Raw genomic sequence first — 25,362 nt, forward strand, 5'->3', positions numbered from 1 at the left:
ACTGAGCAATTTTTTTTTATTAATCTTGTTTGTTGTGTTAACTCACACTGCACGTTTTAATCTTCCTTTCTGCATGGTGATTTTATGCTCACACTGTAGGGATCAATGTTGTGCAATTCTACTTTCATAAAGTAAGAAGAAAAACAGAAATATCTGGAGCTACAGATGCAACAACCTGATGTGAAGTTCAGTTCTCTACAACATGTCAAATATCCTTCAATCACATTAAAACAAGCTCATTAAAGTTTATAACAGCAGCAATGTTGGGAATCTGATTTCGGCTTTCTGCAATTAATAAATCAGATGTTCTGACCTCAAACTGCATGTCAAGTGATAACTGATCTGGCAGAAATTCAGCCCCAATCCTAAAATTCAGGTTTAAAATTGAGCTTAAAGGACAGCTTCACAATTTTAAAATAACCCTAACCCTAATCCTGAAGCCTCATATAAGCTTCACATCAACTTTTAAATGACTGTGTGGACACACTGTGGATTTTCACTTACATTGAAAGCACATTTGAAGGATCTTTTAATATCCAGTATGAACAGGAGGAATGATTACAGCGAGGAAAAAAAACCTCTTTCACTGGAAAACTGGAAAAAATTGGAAAAACTGTGAACCTACCCTTTAAGTTTCTTTGCTTTTTCAAACTAGCACAATATAAATGTAATTTGTAGGAGGCAAGGTTGAACAAAAGAGAGTGAAGAACGATCTTGAAATAAAGGAGAAAACAAACAAAAAGACTCAGAGGGTGGGTTACGAGGCAATGGATCTTAATTGCCACCAGGTTGTTCTCCACAGGGGACCCACAATTGAGTTGCGAGTGGGAGCTGTAATGTGTGTGTTTAAGTGTGTGCGCATGTGTGTGTGGCTTCCTTTGTTATACATTACACTCCTCAGCGTAGCATGTTTTAACTGTTTTTATATTTTCAGGTTTTATGCTGCTCAAACTCCTCGTACAGTATTAAGAGTTTAACCCCTCGAGGGTTTGAAGGTAGGTAGGAACTTGGAAAGTAAAACCAAACTAAAGGACTAAATTCAGCTTATTAAGAGTTTATATTAAAATGTGTGTCAGATTAAGAGATGACTGAAGTATTTTAAGCCCTTTCATGGTGATTCAGAACCATGCTAATGATTTAATGTATCACATTTAAGACCTACATTACTGAGATGTGAGCTTTCAATCATTCATCCACTTTATCCTTGGAGATTTATTCACTAAAGTACTTAATTACTGATTTAAGGTACTTTCACTTGAATATTTCCATTTTGTGCTACTTTACACTTTTAATTCATTATGTTTCACCATAAAAAATTGTGCTTTTTACTCCACTAAAACTTATTTGACAGCTATAGTCACTAGTTACATTTCAGACTAAGATTTTACATAAAAAAACAAACTGTAAAGTAGTTAAAATTAGCTCCACGTCAAACAGCTACCACATTAAAATGCTATTTACATGTTAATACATCAATATTAACAATCCTATAATATAATAAACATAATAATATAAGTAAGTATACAACAATCAAAGGCATAAACATTTCAGTAAAAGATCACTCTGAAAGGGGCACATACATACATAATGAATACTTTTACATTTGATACTTTAAGTACATTTTACTGAAATTTTGAATGCAGAACTTTTACTTGTAATGGAGTATTTTTATAGGGTAGTATTGGTAGTTCTACTAGTAGTGCTCAAGTAAAGGATCTGAGTTCTTCTGCAAACAGCAAGAAACAGAATTAGATTGAAAAATTTTGACCTAATTTCCACATGGCATCATGTGATAAGAAAAGTACGGAGGCCCATGACCGCCAGGGGAAAAAAAAACAGTTAGTCATGATAAAATAAAGTCAATATTATGAGATAATTAAGTTTCAGTCAAAATTCTGTCTTAACATTATGAGATAAAACTTGAATTAATAAGAGATAGTAAGTCAACATTTTGACTTACTATCTCATGATTGTCTTTTTTTTTTTTTTTTTATCTCTGTTGACTTAGTAAATCAAAAATGTGACCTTTTTTTGTCTTTTTTTCCCCTCATAATTTTGTCTTTTCATCTTTTAATGTTTTCTCTTTTTGCTCATAGTTTATTAACTTACCATCTCATAATAAAGAGTATGGTCTAGATCTGCTCTGTGTGATAAGTGCTGTGAGGTAACTTTTATTATGATTTGGCGCTATATAAATAAAACTGAACTGAACTGAATTGAATAAAGTGTCTTTTTGTCTCATTAAGTTGTCTTTTTATCTTACAATTTTAACTTTTTTCTTATAGTTTTCTGACTTATTATCTCATAATTGTGTCTTTTAATCTCACAACTTTGATTTAGTAAGTCGAACTTCTGACTTCTTTACATAACTTTGTCTTTTATGTCATAATTTTGACTTTTTATCTAAATTTTGACTATTTGTCTCATAACTTTGGCTTAGTGAATCAAAATTTTGAATTTTTTTCTCCTGATGTTGACTTTTTATCTAATAATTTTGCATTTTTTTGAAATCATGACTTTTCCTTTTACTGTTGGAAATGTCTATCTGCTCCTTTAAACTCTAAAAGTGTGTTTTTTTCTGTCTTTACTCCTCCCTCCCTCCTCTTTGTGCCTCCTCTGCAAACAACTGGGATCAACCTGTTGTGGCTGGTTCAGGATCAGCTCAGCTCACTGACATCGACCATGGTAATGTGCTGCTGCTAAACTGAATTACCATCTCAATTCTGACTGTTTATCTCATAACTTAAACCAAGCAACTCATAACTTTTACTTATTATCTATAATTTTGTCTTTTTATCTCATAATTCTGACTTTTTAAACTTGCTTTTCTGATAACTTTGATTTTAATTGTCTTTTTATCTCATAATTTTGTCTTTTCATGTCATAATTTTGTCTTTATATCACATAATTTTCTTTTTATTTCATAACGTTGCCTTTATGTCTCACAATTTTGCCTTTTTATCTCATAATTTTTACTTTTTATCTCATAATTTTGACTTACTATCTCAATTTTGACTGTATGACGTTGGCTTAGTGAGTCAAAATTTACCATAACCATTTTTCTTTTTAATTTTCCTTTTACTGCTGGAAATGGACTTCCAGAGAAAAGAGTCTATCTGCTCCTTTAAACTCTAAAACTGTGTTTTTTCTGTTTTTACTCCTCCCTCCCTCCTCTTTGTGCCTTCTCTGCAAACAAATGGGATCAACCTGTTGTGCCTGGTCCAGGATCAGCTCAGCTCACTGACTGTGCAGTGAAACCATGGCAACCTGCTGCCGTTAAACTGACCCGGGGTCAGTAAAGATGCCCGGTCCTGCCCCGACAGTCAGTCGCTGTATTCCGACAGTCTGTTCCTTCCACTCCACTTCAGAAACACCGAGCTGTCCGTCGGTGTCTCACGACTTCAGAAAAAGGTTTTGAATCAGCAAAGAATGTAACATGCGGAAATGGACACTTTACATCGCCTGCGGAGGACATTATTTACGGTTTAAACTGTATTAACGATGTAGGAATTTAACGAAAAAAGGGCGGATACTGTTTTCTCCGCTGGAGTAACTGCATCGAAGGGGACGTAAACTTTTCAGACGGTGCGGACGACTCGGTTTCTACAATGTCAACGGTGCTAAACTGGCTATGAATGTTTGTATTTTTTATTTTTAAACCAGTTGGAGCTTTTCCTGTCAATGCACTGCATCTTTTCGACTCTTTTCTTGGTGCAGACAAGCTCACGGAGTTCTTCCACACCTCAGGAATTCAGCGTCCGTGAACGCCGCAGGTAGCTAGCTGGCTAGCTGGTTAGCTAGTTTCTAAGCTAGTTTTTTAACACGCAGAAAAACAACTCTACGTAACGTTAACGCTGTTTTTCATGTGTTCAGCGCACAGCTAACGTTAGATGTTTTTTCTTTCTCCGAGGTTTTTCAGTCTTGTTTTGTTTTTGACAAACTGTAGCTATCAACTTGGTCTAAACTCAACCCGTAGCCGCTGCAGCTAACGTCCAAACATGCCGCAGCTAACCGGGGGAGACGGAGACGACTTGGGAGCAAACGATGAACTGATCGCTTTCAAAGACGAAGGAGAGCAGGAGGAGAAGAGGAATGTGTCTGCTGGACGGGATCTGGACGATGTCAAGTCCTCTCTGGTCAACGAGTCCGAGACCAACAGTAGCTCAGACTCGGAGGTGAGTCAAATGATAAGTTCACTTCAAAGTCAGTCTTAAAACAACCGTCAGGAGCCCAAATGAACAGTGAAACATGTTTTTCTTGCTGTAATCATTCCTCCTGTTCATACTGACCATTAGAAGATCCCTTCATAATGCACTTATAATGGAAGTGATGGAGGACAAAATCCACTGTCCTCCGTCTGTGCAAAAAATGTATTTAAAAGTTTATCTGAAGCTAATATGAAGCTTCAGCGTCCAAATGAGTCAAATCAAGTAGATATCTTTCAACGTTACAGTCTTTTTAGTGCTAAAGTCCCTCTTTTTGTTACTATACTTCCACCGCAGCTCAACAGGGAAACACTGTCCGAGGAAACACAAAGAGGGAATTTGATGCTAAAAAGACTGTAAATGTGTCAGATATCCACTGGTCATATGGACGCTTGACTGTTGTTTTAAGACGGTGGTTCCCAACCTGGGGGTCGGGACCCCTGCTAGGGGTCATGAGATAATAGAAAAATAGAAAGAAACATATTTTTGATACAAGCTGTCCTCTAATTTTTGCTTTTATTTCCTGTGGATTACTGTATTTACTTCCCTAGGACTCTAAACATTATTTAAATAAAACTAAATACGCCATCTTTCTTTTAGCTGGTAGACAGTGCTGTGTGTGTAGAGGGGTCGCAGGTAGACCAGGCTTTATTTTAAGGGGCCACAAGACAAAAAGGTTTGAACCGTTGATTTAAGACACACTTGAAAGTTTGTGAACCTGTCCTATAACTGGGGGACAGTAACGTTATTAGCTTTTCTTTAGTGGATCCATCACATCACGTTTCCCCCCTGTGGAGTTTTGTTTGTGTGCCTTTTCGTGGTCTGGCTTTGTTTACGTTTCTGTGTGTGTGGTTTCTTTGCAGGCAGACAGACGCCCCAAGCCCAATCCAGATCTGGAGAGCAGGGCCAGACAGAGTCTGCTGTTTGAAGAAGGTAATACTCTCAAGACTTGATCACTTCATTTATTTATTTATTTATTTATTTATAGGGGACATTGCATGTTAATCATCACTGACATTTTAATAGTAATACTGTCATGTGTTTGTTTAGAAAGTGAGTTTCAATGTGGAAGCTCCAGTTTGAGACCAACTTTGTAACACGATAGCAGAAGTGGACTCATCGTACGGGATCCTGTTGATGTGACGTCTCTCAGACTAACTGCACAAATAATGTCAACATGCACGTTGAGAGTTAAACTGGATTTATCAACTATTTTGTCTATTTTAAACATGTTTTTTTAAGCAAAGATGCAAAAAAAATGTTGTAATATTAGTCTCTCAAATGTGATGATTTCCTGCTTTTCTTTGTCATATATGATAGTCGACTGGTTAATTTGGGTTTTGGACTGTTGACTGGACAAAATATGACATTTCAACCAGGGCTGCAACTAATGATTATTTTCATTATTGATCAATCTTGGGATTCGTTTTTTCTGTTAATTGTTTTGGTCCATAAATCATAATAAAACATAATAAAAAAATATCATCTTTTGTGCGACAAACAGTCCAAAATTGAAAGATATTCAGTTTATTATGATGTATGAAGAGGAAAAGCAGCAAAATCTCATATTTGAGAGCCTGAAACCATAAAATATTTTGCATTTTTTCGCTAAAAAAAAGACTTAAATGGTGAATTGATTATCAAAATAGACTGACTAATCATTGCAGCTCTAATTTCAAGACATAACTTATTGCGACAGGTATTTTATTTGATATTTTATGGACAAAAACGATAAATAATCAGCAGATTATACTTAATGTTGTTTTCACTTTCAACAATCAGTATTGGCTTCATAAACTTGGGGAAACAGATTAAACAAAGAAAGCTTCAAATCTGCACAGCTGTGGACTTTGAGTCCATCGCGTGCAAAGATGCAGGATCCTACATGTCCCATAATGCAACTCAGCAACATGTTCCCTACTTGTTAAATCCTCTCATCTTTCAGACTTCATCCCTGAGTTTATAACGCAGGCTTTGTGTCAAATATTTGAGGTCTTAAGCTCAACTGAAGGTCGAAAATAACCCTGATGATGTTATGGGAGACTTAATTAACTTCCTCCAGATCCTCAGAAGACATTACGCAACAGTTGTGACAGACTGAGCAGGACTTTCCAAGATGACTAAACTGATCTTCTTGTGTAAAAATAGTCGGATTGACCCTTTTTTTTTTAAAGTCTGACGTTGACCTGTTGTTTCTCAGCGCTGAGGAGACAGCAGGATGGAGGTCTCTTCCAGCCCTCTCCGTATGTCGGATATCCCTTCTTCATGATCCCAGACCTCGGGAACCTGTGCAGCCCCTACCTCACCAACGGAGCCCTCACGCCAGGCGCCCGGACGGTAAGACGACACGCTGCGGCACACACACACACACACACACACACACACACACACACACACACCAAACCAACCACTTAGTCTTCATCCTTCAAGTCTGGGAACTCTTCCAGTAAAGCGAACGTCTCACCTTGGTTCAGTTTGTCCGAGTCTGTTTTTTCGAGTGCGGCGTTTTCTTCACCTCGTTCCAAAAACAACTCGTGAGATTTATACTTTATTAGAAATGTTTTTTTTTTTTTTTTGGTTTTACAAGAGAAAAGACTTGAAGGATGAAGACTGATTGCTGTTATTTTCATCATGAGTTCGTCTGCTGATTATTTTCTATAAAACGTTAGAAAACGAGCGTCACATGGTCCTACAAGGTGACGTCATACAAAGTCTTGTTTTGTCCGATAAACAATCCGTAAAAACAAACATTCGATTTACTTGAATGGAAGAAGAAGAAAAAAAAAAGCCGCATATTCTCATATGTCAGAATGAAACTAAAATGAAAATGGACTCAAACGATTAGTCGGTTATGAAAATAGTCGCCGGTTAATCTTGTTTTGATCAACTGATCGATTAATCGTCGCAGCTTTTCTATTGGACATTTTTTTAGCCTTGTTTGACCTCAGAGCTGAAGGTGAGGTGGGTTTTTTTCTGGTATGTTGTTGTGATGTGTTGTTTACTTTCATACAAGACAAAGAAAATAAGCAAATATTCACATTTGGAACCAGAATGGAACTGATGGACGATTAACTGCTTATCAAAATAGTTGCTGATTTCCTTTTTTTTTTGTTGGACTAATCAATAGTTTGATTAATGTTCCAGCTCCTGGTCCTGGTGAAGATGGTTTCTGCTGTTCTTGATGAATGTATTGATTCTTGCAACACCTCCTGACGTGTCTGTAGTTTAGGCGAAGACCATAAAACTGATACCTTGAGGTTATTTTCTAGTGAAGAATATCGTCATGGAGACAGTAAGAGGTCGACTGCTGTTTAGAGAAGCCGCTAACAGTTTACCGTCTCTAGAAACACAATATTTAGTTCAGGAGAAGAGTCTGTTTGTTTATTTTGCACCCAGCGTGACGTCGTTCTGCTTACGTGACAGTTAAGTCAATATCTTCTGAGTTCTGGACTGTTGCGCAAAGAAAACAAGGAAAAGTTGATGACCTGTTTAAAATCTTAAGGGGTGTTTTTCACTATTTTCTGACATTTTATAGACTAAATGAATGATTGATTGAATCAAGGAAATAATCAGCAGTTTCTATCCTTTAGAGCCAAGATTCAGATATGGATAAACCCCCCTAAAAACAACAAACACCTTTTAAACAGGAAATATATTCATTAGTGGCAGCTGTAAAATCTTGTGTTGCTCACACACAGACGTTGGTTTTTGTGCCGTCTGGGGCCGTGGCGGTGGCGGCGGCAGCAGAAGTTTACGAGACGTTGACGAATCTCCCGTAAACAGCAAACAGGTTCTAGCTGCTCGACATTGTGAGGATATATTGTTTTTGCAAATTGAGACATGCTGGATACCTCTGACCCGCCATTGTCTTGGAAGCTGTGTGTGTGTGTGTGTGTGTGTGTGTGTGTGTGTGTGTGTGTGTGTGTGTGTGTGTGTTATGATAAGGCGGTTGGTGATGCTGCAGGGTTCGACAGGCCTGGACACAGTCCCCTCTCTCTCTCTCTCTCTCTCTCTCTTTCCCTCTTTCTCTCTTTCTCTCTTTCTCTCTCTCTCTCTCTCTCTCTCTCTCTGCAGCAGATTAGCCGCTGTAGCTGGGCGAGTTGCACAGCGGGATTGACGGCATGTTGCCCAATTTTTCTCCACTCCCCTGCAGCTTTATGGGAGCTCAGCTGGGATTATCAGGATACCGGCTGATGGTTTAACACACTAATACTCACGGCCACTAATCTAAAAATTGCCTCGGTGGCACACTGAGGAATTTAAGAGTATTTTGAGCAAAATATTCTTGCAGAGGCGGAACAAGCAGTTCACATGTCTGCTTTAAGAAGAGTTAAAACAGTTAAAGTGAAGATATATATATAAATATAAATATAAACATGCAGGTGCTGAGGTCATTCCCTCACTATTCTTTATTAGTTTTATTTATTTGTTCACATGGTCGGTAAACTGATTCCACTATTTTTAAACTTTATTCCCGTCGGTGTGTAGAAGGATTCAGAAAACTATTAATAGACGTTGGTGTTGGGAAATAATAATAATAATCAGCTGACTGAATTCAGGTTTATTATTAAACGTTCAGTTCGTGAAATGTCTAAAAAAACAAATGTAGAAAATTGTCTTGTTTGAGAAGGTGTGACTAGATTAAGATTATGAGATTATAGATAGATTATTCTTCTTAAACGTGAAGGTTTGTGCTGTCGTTCGTCACCTCAGACTCATCACGTGCATTTTTATACACAAATCAATCATTAGAGAATAATCTATAGATTCATTAACGATGAAAATAATCATCAGTATCAGCGACGACGTCAAAACATGTCAGACGATCCTCAGCCTTCATTTTAATATTTTTTTAATGAAATAATACATTTATTGGCTGACAAAAGACACAATCCACCAACTGATGGCGGGAAAAATAAGATTAATGTTTATCGTTTTGTTGTTGAGTTCAGAAGAAAACAACAATAAAAAAAACAACAAAACAAACATCAGTAAAAACACTAAATGTTCTGATTCCAGCTTCTTCAATGTGAATATTTTCTGGTTTCTTTAGTCTTTAATAAAACTTCTCAGGTTGCATCTTGGGCTTAATTGACATTTTTCACATTTTATAGACGAAACAACTAATTAATTAATTGAGAAAATAATCGACAGATTAATTGATAATGAAAATAATTGTTAGTTGCAGCCCTACAATAGATACAGATCAGTTAATCGTCGACTATTTTGATAATCAGTTAATCATTTTAGCCACCTTTCAAGCAAAAATGCCAAATATTTGAAGGTTCCAGCTTCTCAAATGTGACGATTTGCAGTTTTAAATGAAATATGTGAACGTTTCAGACTGCTGGAAGACATCAGAGAAACCCTGAACGCCATATTTTCATAGAACGAGCGATTAATCTGGAAAATAATCTAATCGATAATGAAAACAATCGTCGGCTGCATCCCCGCGGTAACAATAAGTCGTAGTAAGGCCGAAGCCGAGCTGAGCGTTCAGGTTTCCCAGTGATGACACAGATCGGTGATTTCTTTTCCTTCTCTCCTCTCCGGTTTGTTTTGAAAAGTCTTTCCTCTGCGGATTCATCCCAGACACACGTGTGTGTGGGCTAAAACACACAGCCGAGCCCTCTCACACAAACACCTGCATTCCTCAGCTTTGTAACGCCTCCCCCCCCCCCCCCCCCCCCCCCCCCACCTCCTCCCCTTCGCTTTGCGTTAGAGGGCGATTGTTGTCATTAGCGGCGTCTGAATAGTCCTAATGCATGACTCCACAGGGGGATCGTTACGTCTCATTATGCTTAACACACTGCCTGTGGCTTCTCCACACACACACACACACACACACACACACACACACACACTCTACCACTGTTTCTGACTGACTGATTGTTGCCTCGAGACAACAGTTGTTCCTTCTCTTCCTCTACTTTGGTCCTCCCTCACATTTCTCTTTACACAATGGAGACCTTGTGTATTTTTCAGCCTTCTGAGTAAGAGTGTGAGGTGTGTGTGTGTATGGGAGGGAGGAGGAGTGAGGAGGAGGAGGAGGAGGAGGAGATGATGCGCCTGCCAGTCTGAAGGCAACTCAAGGTAAACAGGCTATCGTTAGTTGGACGCTACCTGAACCATAATACAGGCTGTTTACTGTACTCATGTACTCAGGGCAGGAAGCAGAAGGCAGCGTGTAGAGACAACCTGTCTGCTTACTCAGCCGTCCTCCTCTCACCTCCCCCCCCCCACCTGCCTCCTGGTCTGCTCCTCACCTCTGTCTCCACTCTTTAAACAGTGTACACACACTGGAACTCACATGTCCTCAACTCTTGTTTTTAAAGGAGGACGTATTCAGCTTTTTTTTGTTATTTATATCCTGTTAAATGTGGTCAAAGTTTCAAAAACTTGAGGTGAATGTATGTAAAAAAAAAATGCTGCCTGCAAGTCAAAAGTCAGGGCTTCGACCTGCTGATCGCTTCGTTTGCGTCGTTTTTCTGCCGTCCGTTCTCTAGCCTTGGTTGCTAAGGCGGTCGCTAGGGGGTTTCCATGCATTGTTCATGCTGTCCGCTCCAACATGTAAGGATGGATTTGAGAAGTTGACATTTGGAGTAAAGAAGGAGAAAAAGACGTGTACGTAGCCTCCTGAGTCAGAGGAAGCTCCCTGAAAGCTGACCAATCAGAACAGAATAGGCTCATCGGGAGGGCGGGGCTTAAAGAGACAGGAGCTAAAACGGCCTGTTTCAGACAGAGGCTGAACTGAGGGAGCTGCATAAAGGACCAGTAGAAGATAAATAATGAGTTTTTAACTGGAAATCATGCAAATATACTCCAGTAAAACCCCAGAATATAAATATGAAAATGTGCAGAATATGTTCCTCTTGAAGCTCGACACTGCAACAAGAGAAAAACTCTCTAAAATAGACAAAACACAAGCAAATGAAGCAAACATCAAGCACCGGTTTGACAAAACATAGACAGCGTAAGAAAATGTGCTGGACACACAGACGACAACACGTTTCTGTGTGTTTTGCCAGTTCGGGTGTCAGAACTCACATTTACACTCTTATTTTCACTCTGATATGCAGCGAAACGCTCTAAAAAAGCATCGTGTAAAAAAAGAGCAGCGCTGCAAAAACTGGCAGGTTGAGTGTTGTGCATTTGATCGGGTTTATTTTAGCCGATACGATCTATAAAAGTCTAAATAATAAGAAAAAAAAAGATGTAGTTGGTTCACAGGTTTGCTGACTTTACAGATCTGGCTTACGCACACACACACACACACACACACACACACACACAGCTGTCTTCACACCAGCGTCACACCTGAGCGGTGGTGGTGAATGGCAGGAGGCGTCTGAGGAGAGATAAGTTATCCGCCGTGCGAGTGTTGATCACGCCGGAGATGTCAGGCCTCTCGCTTTATTTTCACTCTCTGTTTGTTAAAAAAAAAAAAAAAAAGCTTTATGTTGACAAAGCTGACCATCTGTGTGAGCGTTCAGGGGCATGACTGCATATGTGTGTGTGTGTGTGTGTGTGTGTGTGTGTATAAATGCGGCAGCGCTGTGTTTAGTTAACGTCTCTTTCGGCAGGCTGAACAATCCCAGAATTCCTCTGTTTACTCAACATTGTCTCCAAAGTCTTAAAATACCAGGAGGATGACCCCGTCTGAAACAACAACAAAGCTTTGTACATACACACTCTCCTATAAGCATGCAAACACACACATCATAACAAAGCTCCCTCACACACACACACACACACACACACACACACACACACACACACACAAACACTGCTCCATATGTTTGTCAGCAGGAAATCTACAAAAGCTATAAATGGTTTTTGGTTCATGTTAATATGATTCACTTCAGCATCATCAAACTGTGTTTATGTGCAGATCAGCAGCTGTGAGCAGAAGCCCAGTCACACATTATTATTATTATTATTATCATTATTATTATTATTATTGTCTGTTGGCTAATCGTTGCAGCTCTGCAGACGACTAAAGACACCAAAAAAACACATTTGAGAAGCTGGAATCAAAAAAATCTGGACATTAAAAGTAAAAATTGACTTTGGACAAGTAGATTTCTGACTCACTTTCCTGACCGAGTGAGAAAAACATTAACGTTGAACCTTGCTTGTTATGCTTTCCCTTATTTTCACTCATACATATATATATATATATATATATATAATGTTACAGTGTGGGTAATAATGAGGTAAACATGTGTAGCAGTAATCCCTGTGAGCATAAAGCAGCAACCTTTTTTTTTTTTCTTCCTACTTTCAGCCCCGATCGAGAGAAAATAACGGACAGATGAATCGATAATGAAAGTATTTGTTATTTATGTGATTTTTCGCCGTCACGCCGTATCGTTGACCTTCATCGACCTCGTCGTCAGCACTTTGTCTTGAATGTGAGGTTTGTGTTTCGTAAACAAGGAGCGAGCCCAATAACTTCTTCTCCCTCCAGTCACACAGAGATTTTATGCTTCCCTCAGTAATGGACTGTGTGTGTGTGTGTGTGTGTGTGTGTGTGTGTGTGTGTGTGTGTGTGTGTGTGTGTACATTGATTTTTCCTGGTATTTCCAACAGCTGGATCCAGTTAGCGCTCTCAGCAAGAGCTTCCTCGGGCCTCAGAATCGGGGACGGGGATGAGGCAGCATTGTGGAGTTATTTTATGTGTGTGTGTGTGTGTGTGTGTGTGTGTGTGTGTGTGTGGGACATTGTATGTGTGTCGCGGGGGTTTTTACGCAGCAGTAGGGGAGGTGCGGTGTACACACATATGTTTGTGGGCTTTTCTGAAGAGTGATTATGAGTGGAAAAATGTAATCAGTGGTAGATTCCAATTTAACTCGATGGTTGTTTGGTTCCTCGTTGTGATGAGTCAGGACATTCATAATCACCCCGATAAGCCGTCAGCACGTTTACGTCGCACTTAAAGACGCCCTGTGGGAGTTTTTGAGCGCTAGTTGCTACAGCCGCCGTTTCACTGATCTACAGGTAGCAAAGGCAGCGCAGAAGAAGAAGAAGTAATGCAGGTTACAAAACTTTGAAGAAGCTTTGCAAAGGTTTTTTTTTTATTATTATTAGAAAGGAAGTGTGTGTGTGTAAACATTACATTTCCGTCATATGAACATCGTCGTATGAGAATTTCTAGCGTGCGTTTCCTGTTTCGGCTGCTACCGGCCGTCTGCGGGGTCAGAGTTCACCTTTGTTCAACTGGAGCGAGCGAGGCTGATAGAAACATTGCTGCACTGTGTGTTTGGAAATGCAGAAGTTGTGTGTTTCATCACCGTGTCGAGAGCGCACACACACACACACACACACACACACACACTGTCACACCACCCCGGACCACAAGCCTGTAGCGTCACTCTCACACGCTGCCGCCCTCATCAATATTTATTTATTTACCTGCAAATGTGACATCACCCCACGTCTATAAATAACACTCGATGTAAACAGAACCAAATAACCGTTTTATTCATATTTAAGGAACGTTTACTAGTCGCAGCTTCTTAAATGTGAAGATTTGAAGCTTTTATGATGTTTGGACTGTTGATGGTAGTTTATGTTTTTCCATTTCTTTTTGCTAATAAAGTTTTTTTTCCCTCAATTGCTTACATGTGTTTTCTGAAAACTCATTTTCTTAAAACACAAAATACAAAAAAAAACCTCACACAACAATGTTATGTCTTCTCAAAATTCAGCGTAATGAAAACAACCGAGCAGAAAGATCCACGTTTAAACTGAACCAGACGCAGGAAACACATCATAAAATAAAAGTCCAACCACTGCAGCAGCAGCTTGATTCACATTTCTAGACAAGAAACCAAAAGAGAGAAATTGTTTTTGTTATTGTTGAATGTTATTATTATTTTACAGTCTTTTGTTTTAAATGGCACACAACAGAACAATCACAGTATTTTCAAATTAAAGAGTTTTTTTATTTAACTTTAATGAAGCCGAAGGATTAAAAAAAACGGTCAAAATCGAACCAACAGAGGCCTCGACATCCTGACCTTCACTCTGTAGAACAACTCAAAGCTCCAAAATCACCTACGTTTCCCATAATGCATACTGGGTAGCGTGTCGCTCGAGCTAGAGATAACCCTGATGACATCACTGTGACATCATCAGGGTTACTGTCTCAGATTTTAAGGAGACAACTCTTGTCATTGTGCTCTGGATTCTCTCTCTCTCTCTCTCTGTCGTTCGGGGTCAGAGGTCACAGTTGCAACTCTTGTCATGTGATGAATCGTGTTTCAACTGAACTTTATGCAACTTTAAGCGCATTAATTAGGAGAATATTTGAATATTAAATGATAATAACGTAATAAAAATACACTCATAAACACTGTCGGTTGCGCCGCCCCCCCCCCCCCCTTCTCTCTCTCTCCCTCTCTCTCTCCTCTCGTTCGGGGTCAGAGGTCACAGTTGCGAGTCTGTTGACGTCACTCACAGTTGAATGAGCACCAAAGGCCTCTTCTTCTTTTCCGCGGGGCTCAGCCGAGTCTGCGTCTCTCCCAGTTTCAGACAGCTCGGTCAACAGTGGGACCCCGGCGGTTTGGGGCTGGTGGGGTGTATGTGTGGAGGGGGCGTGGGGGAGGGGGGGGGGGGGGGCGGGGGGGATGGGGGCAGGGTGAAGGCGAACAGTTTAGGCTCTGTCCTTTGTTTAACTCCCGTACAGACACTCTCAGAGCAAGCAGAGTCTCTCCAAACTCTACCGCCATGTTCTGTGATCGTTATGATTTCTGTTTGACCTTCAGCACAATAAAACTCATCCATGCGTAGCTTCTCTTTGTCCCGTGTAAGTCGTGTGTGTGTGTGTGTGTGTATATACGTGCTCGTCTTTCAGGGTGTGTCTGCGCGGGCTGTGTGACCGCCGCCGTCATCGTCGTCGTTGTCTTGGTCTGAAGCAGCAGAAAGAATGTAAGCATGTGGGAGACGGAACAACATCGAACCGTGTTATCATAACCTGTAATCAAAGATAGGGATGTGCTGCGGCTCAGCAGGAACCGCAACCCCTCCTGCACGCACACACACACACACACACACACACACACACACACACACACACGAAGGTGTCAAGGTTCATCACAGTTTGTTCCTGTTGCTAAATGACACTTTTTATTTAGACGTGTGACAGAGGATTGTGCTGCAGGAAGCTGTTTTAATCTTTTTTTATTTGTTTTTTTTTTGGTGGAAGACGCTGGTCATCACTGTCACCGCTGCAGCTGATTTTCTGCTATTAATAAGCCGTTAAGATGTCAGATGATAAACGTGGTCAAAGTTCCAAAATCTGCTCTGAACACGTAGTTCCCTCTGATCTACTTCCTCTTCGCGATGACGTCAGGTTGTTCACACATTCCCCGCAGACGACTGTCCGTCCTTTTTAATCTGTCGTTGCAAAGGTTGCTGCGGCCGGTGTGAGATAAATAAGGAGTTTTTAACTGTAAATCATGCAAAAAAAAAAATATACCAGTAGAGCCCCGGAGTATAAATACAGATCTGGAAATGTGCAGAATATGTGTCCTCTTTAACTTGATGTAAATTTTAGAGTTGCAACAAATGATTAATAAACTGACAAAACAGAAAATCAATCGTTTTAGTCATTTTTTTTGATGGTTTTAGCTTCTCTAATGTGATCAGTTTGCTGCTTTTCCTCGTCTTAACATTACAGATGAACGATAAACTGATTGGGGAAAATGATTGTAGCCCTTCAGTGCTTCATAAATAAGTGTAGAGCTGGTTTTCACTCCTTCTTTCACCTTGAAAAAGGTATTAAACTGCATTCTGATGTATTAAAAATGTCTGCACACTGCACAAAATAAACCTCTTTTAACTTACAGAAGCTGCTTCTTCCAGTCACACAAGCTGAGAAAGACGCTCACTCGTAGCCTCCTGATAATCCACTAGTGTGTGTAAAATAATAATGTGTCATATTAGAGAAAGCTGATTGTTTATGAAATGTTTGTGTGACTGTTTGAACCTTTCCTTCCTCTCTGCAGTACCTGCCGTTCCAGTGGCCTCTGCTCGACGTCCCGGGAAGAGCAGCTATGAGAGACTCTGCTACTCCTACACACCTGGTAAGACCCGCAGGTTAACCACACACACACACACACACACACACACACACACACACACACACACACACACACACACACTCATGACATATCAGAGGACTCTCAGTGGTTAACCGGAGCTTCGGCCTCCTCCAGCACATTTTTTTTTAGTTCCTTATAGTTGACATGTTTTGATACAGATCATATGTGGGTGTTGTTGTTGTAACTTTTGACAGACATATAAAAACAAAAAAAAAAAACCGCCTCCTGACTCCTGAAATGAAGAAACAAGCTATGTTGAATGTTATCAGTCATGACTTCCTGAAACAGGGACTTTGAACTCATGGCCGTTACTTCCTGGAATAATTTTTTTTTTTTTTTTTACTTCCTTGAAAATAGTTGATCTTCAACAGCGGCCTCATGTAGGTGTAAATAAAACCCTCCCCGCATCACATCACATCACATCACATCATATTGAACTGCTTCTGTTTCCTGCATCCGTTTGTTTTCCACTAAGATCATATCTCAAGGAGAAATGAATCACATTTAAGGAGGTAAAGAAAGTGTTTTTATGAGAGTAACGAGTCTGTTAATTAGCAGAGAAATAGTGAAGAATGTAAACATCCTGAAGGGAGAAGATTCACTTTCATTATCAACTAATCTGATTATTTTCTCGATTATTTAGCGGATCTATGAAATATCAGGAAAACGGTGGAAAAACATCCATCACCGTTTCTCCCAAAACTCCGAGGGTGACGTCCTTAAATGTCTTGTTTTGTCCTGACGGAGCGGAAACCCTCAGGGCAGAGACATGAAGCCAACAGGAAGTGCCAAAAAACTGCAGTTCCTCTAACGGCTGCTTGAGGCTCCAAAAGCAAGTCAACCCCCCCCCCCCCCCTCACATCGACCCACATAGACCCACACGTTAAAAAGGCTTTACAGCAGAGATCAACATGTTTACAACCTGCTACAGACTAATAAGATATATTATTCATTAGATTAAACTGTGTGATATCTGGATCAGATATCGTTATCTGGATATGAGATTCAGGTCGTATCTGCAGACCTAACAGCTGTTTACTGATCAATGTCACAGACTTTGATCTCATCACACCTGTTTTCATAATTTCACTATTAGATTAAAGAGTTTTTATGTTACAGATCCAACGTTAACATGACTGCAGCGGCTGAAACGAAACATTATATTTATCATCAGTTAATCTCTTGATTTGTTTTCTCAATTAATCAGTTAGTTATCTGGTCTTTTAAAATGTCAGGAAGTGGTGAAACTTGTTTTTCAGAGCTTCAGGTGCCCCGAAATATTCAGTTTACTGTCGTAGAAGATTAAAGAAAGCAGAAAATATTCACATTTAAGAAGCTGGAACCAGAATCTGAGTCTAAATGATTCATCAATAATCAAAACTGTTGCAGCTCTGATGAGATTTTAGTTTTTCTCAGAAACGTTATCTTGTACCTTCGACTTTTTATCAAAGAATCAGATATTTTCAGTTGTTCATCTGTTGTTGAGTTTCATGTCGAACTGTAGAAGAGAGATGTTTTTCATCCAACAGGCCGAAGTTTTTCGTCTCTCTGCATCGTCTCACTCAGTAAACAAGTCGACTTGACAGAAACAAAGATTATAATCATTTGTTTGGAGCGTCGTCGAAAGCGGAAAACTTTCCACTCGGCGTTCATGTTTGTGTTAAACGTTCTGTTCACCGTGATGTCTTTCAGATATTTGTGTGAAAAGAAGCAGAAATCATTCAAAGTGGAGGTGATCGATAGAGAGAGAGAAAAAACAAAGTAAAAGAAGGTCAATCCTGACACCTGGTGGACATGTGACCTCACTGCAGCGTCTGTAATCACCTGCTCTCTCTCTCTCTCTCTCTCTCTTTCTGTCTCTGTGTTTTCCAGTCTAACAACGTGCCGGTGGTGCAGCACCCACACATGACCCACCTGCATCCGCTGCTGTCCTACAGCCCGGAGGCCTTCTCCCCTCAGAGAGCCTCACCTGGCTTCTCTCCTGACACAGGTACACACAACGCTCTCACCTCAAATCATCTCAGCATGAACACTGCTTCATTCAATCATGTGCGACCACATATAAACGTTTCTGAGCTTCTGTTCAGCAGACACACTGATGCCTGTAGGTTCAAACCCACAGACAGTATATAAAGGACATTCTATTTATTTATATTAATGTGTGTCATGTAGCGAATGACTATTTTAAACGTCAACAATGAAACTTTAAACCTAATAAATAAAGTTTTATTTCCGTCTTTAGTACTAATGGTGCTGCGTACTGTCATCTTTAAATGATGATCAGTTCCAGCATCTTTTATATCTGTTAATAAAAACAGATTTAATTATATTTTAAAGCATCTATAATGTATATTTTTGTTATATTAACACAGTCTGAGCTGTCAGTGTGTCATGTGTTTGGCTGGTAGTGACTCTGCAGCTCCTCCTGTTTATCTGTCCGGCTGCAACTTTTACTGTTCTGGTTCACTCTCAGCGTCTCTCATAGTGTCGCTGTAAAAAGTCACTGTACACTACCTGCTAACAGACACAGTTAGCTGTAGACTAGCTGGTGAACGTAGTGGAGCATTTAGCAGCTAAAGAACCAGATATTTGTAAAAACAGAAGCTAAAAGAGAGTGAATATTGAACAGAAACACGACTCCACATGAATGTTGCTCCGTCACTGCTGGATGTGGAAATAAAAGCAACTGTTTGCTAACAAGTTCAACACATCAGCTTGTATTTTGGCTGCTGGACTCTTGTTTAAACAGTAAATGAATGATTCTCTCCTGCAGGGATGTCGAGGCCGCCTCACGCCGCCTGCTACCCCGTCTCTCCCGGAGGCATGGCTCAGATCCCGCATCCTCTCGGCTGGCTGTGAGTCAAACACGAAACACATATCATGACTAAAACAAACACATCAACAAAAGTTTTGGACCTTCATGTGACTGTCGGATGTTTGTCTGTTTGTTTGTTTGTTTGTTTGTCTCCGTGCAGGCAGGGGCAGCACATGTATCCCATCGCAGGAGGCTTCTCACCCGCCGCTCTCGCCATGAACGCGTCCGTTTCAAGGTCAGTGTGTGCGTGTGTTCTGTTTGTTACCGCGGGTTACGACGCTCGACACATGATGTTAATCTGAACATGTGACGGTGTGTGTTTTTGTCTGCAGTTTGGTGTCGGGCGGCTTTTCTCCTCGTCTGATGCAAACGCCGCAGTCGTCCATTCCTCATCCCGCCATCGTCGCCACGGGAGTGAAGCAGGAGCCTGAAGGCAGCAGCCAGCCGGGGTAAATAAAAACATATCCTGCTTGTATGAATATTATAATCAGTGTCTTTAAATATAACCTGGCGGCGAGTTCATGTCTCCCTTCCTGTTCAGAAGGATTTCCAGCTGACCTCGCCCCGATCGGGCCAATCACAGCCGTTTATCTAATAGGGGGCGGGTTATACGATGACTGATGAGGAGGCTTTTTTTGTAAACAACCAAGATGGCCGCCGCCGATGTGGAACAGTCTGTTGAATCTGTTGCGACAGGATTAAACGAACTGGACGATATATGTTCTCAACTTAAAGCTTTTGTTGAGAAGAACGACGTCTGTGTCGTACCTCCGACAGGATTCGGTTGCTAAGCGCTACGTCACAAGTTACGTCGCTCTGATTGGTTGTAGGTCTGTCCGGTCGTCTGCACCCGTTGATAACGTCCTGAACCGATGCGACGTCACTTTAAATAGGTTTGAAGATGAGATTTAAGATGTTTCAACACTGATTTTTAACGGATTGGATGGTTGTGCGTTGTTGCAGGAAGCTGCTGGCTGACGCTCAGCAGGAGAAAGTAGACGAGAAGAAGCCTCATATCAAGAAGCCGCTCAACGCCTTCATGTTGTACATGAGGGAGGAAAGACCTAAAGTGGTCGCTCAGTGCAAAGTTAAAGAGAGCGCCACCATCAACCAGATACTGGGACAGAGGGTGAGTCTGTCTGCTCGCTTTTACAAGCTCGATCCTGGAAGATAAAAGTAGTTTATAATACTAATCATTTTTATTGTTTATTGAGCAGTGTTTTGTTTGTTTTGTGATGTCACATAATAAGGACAAGACTCTAAATTAAAGAATTAGCAGCATGTATAAATGTTTTATTTAGAGCATGTTGGTTGAATGTAAGTTAAGTTTTGAGACTGAAGTCAAAATGTTTTAAGAAAAATGTGAAAATATTTATTAATTCGTGATATTTCAAGACAAAATAAATATTTTGGAGTGTAAATAAGAAAGTTTTAATAATCAAGATTTCAAAAATGAAATTGAAAAACTACATGTGATAAATAAAATCATGATAAATGATTTGAGAATAATGACAAAAACTTAGAATAAAAAGTGATGACCTTTCAAGAATAAAGTTGATATTCTACAGCTTTATAAAGTCAAATATTAACGAGACAAGTCAAAACTTTAAAAAGCTGAAGTCAGAACTTTACTCTAAAGAAATTAAAATATAATATGTTAATCTTTTCAAAATGAAGGTGAAAATATATGAAGTCAGTTTTTAGAATAAAGTTCAATAAATGAGGAAAAAGTTGTAACATAATGACATGAAGTCATATTTCCTGAATGAAGAAATGTACAAACACACTGTGTCTGTATCCAGTTAGAGTGGATGTGTGTGTTTATTTATGTGTGTGTTTATGCTGGTGTGTGTGTGTCAGTGTGTGTGTGTGTGTGTGTGTGTGTGTGAGATAACTGACGGTGTTGTCGTCTGTCCTCAGTGGCATTCTCTCTCCAAAGAGGAACAAGCCAAATATTACGAACTGGCTCGTAAAGAAAGACTCCTCCACTCCAAACTCTACCCCGGCTGGTCAGCCAGAGACAACTACGTGAGTACACACACACACACACACACACACACACACACACACACCAGAGGGCTGCACTACGAAGCAGGTTCAACATATCCAGGCTTTCTTTGTGTGAGCTGGATCAACAAACCCTAAACTCACGATCAGAGATGAGTGGTACCACGACGGTGGTTATGAACTTTCTTTGTTATCTCAGGCTCTGCTTCAGGCTCCGTGTGCGCCCCTATGAAAGGGGGCGTTTGGCGTCATTTGACTCTGTTTCCGCACAAAATGGACCAATCACGTGCCGCCTGCTTTAGTCAGGAGGAACGGATCATTATAACGGAGAGATATGAATAATATAAATACATTATCACAGCAAATAGCAACTCTCTGTGCCTCCCACATCCAGAGCTCTTAAACATTAAACTTGATGCTGCAGATTCAAACATTATACTAAAGAAGTGCATTCAGGTCTGACTCAGTCTCATAATGAAGGATCAGTGGAAATCACTTTAGATTCTGGTCTAATCAAAGTGAAATTAATATTATAGATTGAATATTACCTGTGATAAATACCAATAGATTACTCTTTTTTTGTTCAAAGTATTGTTTCATTAGTTTTTTGTTTTTTATTTGTTTCTTTTTACAATTTGAAATACAGTTTGATATATTGTAACAAAATCCCATCCCACAAGTAACCAGAACCTCTTGCACCATTACAAATTTACAGTATGACATCAAATCAATGGCGAGTATGGTAAAAGACTGATCAGTTTTCTAATCAGTGTTCTAATAGCTGCAGTACCAGCAGTATTAAACGGACTTTGCAGGAAATCAGGTGGTTAGTGAAAGAGCAGCGCTTTTTATTGCCGATTTAAGCCGAAACTCGGAACATAATCTGCTCCAGACCAGGTTAAGTTTGCAGTATCAGTTACCATGGTGATGTAGCAGGTTAACAGAGAGTTACCATGGTGATGTAGCCAGGTTAACAGAGAGTTACCATGGTGATGTAGCCAGGTTAACAGAGAGACACCTTCGTGACATTGAAAACCCCCCTCTGCTCTCATCCTGCTCTACATTAACACACATATATATATTTATATTTATATTTGTATTTATGAAGTCTTAACGTGTCTGTTTGTGTCTGCAGGGTAAAAAGAAGAAGAGAAAGAGAGCGAAGAGTGAGACTCTGCTTGATGGTAAGATGATCAATCGATCAGACATGGATTTATTGATAATAAGTGGACTGATCAGTATGTTTTGTTTGTTTGTTCATATGTCACGATGACACTGAGACAAAGTTTTCAGGTAATATTAACAAAAAGTTCATTTTCAGATTCTCTTATCAAGTGTGACATCTGCCATATTTTTTCAAATGAACCACAGCACATGATCAAATTTATATAATTAATTTAAAATATAATATAAATAACTTATTTTAACTGTCAACTTACTGTTAAACACAAAAACACAAAGAAGAGCCACTAGATGGCAGAAGATACTTGAGCTTGAATTCCTCACCTGCATAAAACCACCAGGATGAATCCTTGTGGCTCAGACAGACGGCGGCGGCTCGTTGTGGTGAAAACTAGGTCGCCGCTCGTCGTCTGTCTCGCTGCAGCAGGAAGGAGGCGTTACCGAGGCGTGTCGCAGAGTTCACCGGAGTTCATCAGAGATAAAAAAAAAAAAAAGCAACAGACAGTCACACTGAAAGTGAAAGTAAAGGAGGAGTTAGCTGCAAAACAAGGATGACTTCATTAATCTGGAGCTCAGACACTGAGATATAATTAGTTTAAAGTTTGGTGTTGATCAGTTCTGTATTTTTCAGCTACATGAGAGAAATTACAGAACTGACTAATGAACACAGAGAAGGGAGGACGGAAACAGGACAGAAAGACTCGTCTGTTTGCTGCTGGATGTTCTTCTTTCTTTACTCTCCTTTGTTTCGTCCTCAACAGTCTGCAGTGCAGCATCTCACTCATATAGATGAATGTGAAACACTGAACTCTCTTCTGATCAAACATGTTTGGCAGCAGCTCGAATCAGCTGTTACATAACAAACCGTCGTTCTGTGAGTCACCTGATGATGACGTGAAACCGTCTGCTGTCGGGTTTTGCGTGTCTGTACTCGACCGAAGATCCTCCGTGAGGGAAGACGTTCCGCTCCGTGACACCGCCGTGCAATCAGTGTTTCCAACGACTCCGACAGAGTGAGACGTCTTCTCTGTAGAGGATCGCCTCACGTCTCTCTCAGGAGCCGCGTTCTGCAGTTAAACTTTCAGATCAGATCAATAATTGAAGCTGATCAGTTTAATTGTTTTGAATTTCAAGCAGCTCCTGTAAACATCAGCTGATATGTAAAACTATCAGATGGGACTTTGCATCTGCAGATAATCAATATTCAGTATTGTGATGTTATGTTTTTGTGTGTGTTGCAGACGACGTCTCGCCGCAGCTGAAGAGACCTCACGTGCCGCCCGGATCCGAGGAGACGCCTCACACGCACGCCCTCCTCACACACTCACAGACTGCACCCGCGCACACACACGCCCGCTCTCACCTGTCACAGCCTCACACCATCTCCCACCTGACGCACACGCACCTGTCCCAGGCCAGCCCTGCCTCCTCCCTGGACTCTCCGGCGACACCGACCACGGCGCTGGCCTCTCCCGCCGCGCCGGCGCCCACGCACACCGAGCACACGCACTCCTCCTCGTCGTCGTCGTCCTCCTACAACCACAGCGGACACTCGTCGCCGTACGCCGAGCAGCTGCAGCCGCTCTCCCTCACCACCAAACCCCACCGGACCGCCCTCCCCCCGCTGAGCAGAACCACCGCCGTCACTCCGGGACCCTCCACGCCGTCGTCCTCCTCTGACACCCCCACCCCGTCGCCGCACACGGCCTCCTCCAGGAGCACGCCCCCGCCGCCGCCGTTCCTGCTCCCGCCTCCTACCTCCTCTCACCAATCAGCAGCCGCCTCCCTCGGTGCCTTAACTCAGCCGTTCTCGCTCAGACGATCCAATCACCTGTGAGGAGCCGCGAGCTGCTTCCTGTTTTTTTTTTTTTTTTTTTACTGTTCATGAAATCAAATAAACAAAAAAAACAGTGAAATCATATAAATACAATTCTCTCTCTCTCTTTTTTTTAAATGCTGTAAATGATGCTTTTCCTTTTTTTAAACTTTTTTATAGATGTATCACGTTTTATATTAGTATAAAAAGGACAAATAACTGGTCAATATTTGACTGCATCTCTTAACTTCATGAAACATTTTTTGCAAACTGTCACCTTTTCTAATGACTTTTTATGAACGATCAAGTTGTTGTAATTTGAAAACGAGGTGTGGCACACGGGTTTGTTTGTTTAAGAAAATGTTTTTTTTGTTTTTTTTTTTCCACCTGGTAGTAAATCTGTTCTCTCCTCGCTGTGTTAATAAATGTTCACTTGAGTTCTGATGTTGCAGAGCCGGAAAGTTTTCATTTGTGTGTGTGTGTGTGTGTGTGTGTGTGTGTGTGTGTGTGTGTGTGTCAGAGCATCAAAGCTTATTAAACGTTTTTGTTGACATTATATAATATGTTAGTATTAAAATAATACTGGTGAATATACTGTTTATGTCGTGTGTTGCAGTTGGAGACCAGAGACGTATGTTATTGATTATACAATTATAATAAACAGTTCTGTTGTTGCCTCAGAAGAAAAAAAAACATTTAAAGTTCAAACATTCATCATCGTCGTTTCTGGTGGATTATTAGACTTTAATGTCAGCAGCTGACAGCAGGGCAGATTAGATGAAACAAGCTAATATTCACCAGGATTTATTTTTATTATCTGTGGTAGATTTGTAAAAAAAAAAAAAAAAGTAATGTGAAAAGTTTCGATGTAAACTGAAAGTCAGGAAAAACATTTTTCCCGGAGGGCCGGATTTAGCCCACGATCTCTCTTTTTTTTTTTTTTTTTTAAATTCTTTAAAATGTAATCTTTATTTAATCATTATTTATTTATTTTATTTGCACGATAAAACGGCAGTGGAAACACAACAACAAAAAGAGAAGAAGAAAACTGCAGGTGAGATTTAGAGGCTTATAGAAGGAATCTCACCTCAGTACGCTTTATAAACCAATACAAAAGTCACTTAATACACAAAAATACAACCATAAGCCAAGCAGAGACATAAAATAATGTGATGAGGTTGTGTTCAGTCAACTCCTTACAAAAGAGAGAGAGTGAGAGAGGCCAATCAC

General features: G+C 40.3%; 2 protein-coding genes across 4 annotated transcripts in view; both read left to right on the forward strand.

The window, feature by feature from the left end:
* LOC122968041 (oocyte zinc finger protein XlCOF6-like) overlaps window positions 1-25,362 on the forward strand; it is an 813,118-nt gene that overhangs the window by 497,884 nt on the left and 289,872 nt on the right. The gene's annotated exons all lie outside the window — the stretch shown is intronic.
* Window positions 3,190-24,576, forward strand: LOC122968044 (transcription factor 7-like 1-B). 3 transcript variants are annotated; one of them, XM_044332982.1, is made up of 13 exons: window positions 3,190-3,773; window positions 3,911-4,175; window positions 5,069-5,138; window positions 6,406-6,542; window positions 16,217-16,294; window positions 18,185-18,302; window positions 19,086-19,167; window positions 19,288-19,362; window positions 19,460-19,576; window positions 20,091-20,256; window positions 21,048-21,155; window positions 22,270-22,318; window positions 23,558-24,576. In XM_044332982.1, the coding sequence occupies exons 2-13, from the start codon at window positions 3,999-4,001 to the stop codon at window positions 24,151-24,153; spliced, it is 1,773 nt and encodes a 590-aa protein (XP_044188917.1). In that variant the 5' UTR covers window positions 3,190-3,773; window positions 3,911-3,998; the 3' UTR covers window positions 24,154-24,576. The 3 variants fall into 3 exon arrangements, with proteins under 3 accessions (XP_044188917.1, XP_044188915.1, XP_044188914.1); XM_044332980.1 differs by having other exon boundaries at window positions 3,947-4,175; XM_044332979.1 differs by having other exon boundaries at window positions 3,191-4,175.

The sequence above is a fragment of the Thunnus albacares genome, chromosome 18 (genome assembly GCF_914725855.1).
Source record: "Thunnus albacares chromosome 18, fThuAlb1.1, whole genome shotgun sequence".
NCBI lineage: Eukaryota > Metazoa > Chordata > Actinopteri > Scombriformes > Scombridae > Thunnus > Thunnus albacares.

What these genes read in the sequence shown, in the direction of transcription:
- LOC122968044 (XM_044332982.1), top strand. Translation starts at nt 3,999, where the DNA reads ATGCCGCAGCTAACCGGGGGAGACGGAGACGACTTGGGAGCAAACGAT. An exon ending in ACAGTAGCTCAGACTCGGAG is followed by an intron (nt 4,176 to 5,068) that starts GTGAGTCAAATG and finishes GTTTCTTTGCAG; the next exon opens with GCAGACAGACGCCCCAAGCC. An exon ending in CCGCATCCTCTCGGCTGGCT is followed by an intron (nt 19,168 to 19,287) that starts GTGAGTCAAACA and finishes GTCTCCGTGCAG; the next exon opens with GCAGGGGCAGCACATGTATC.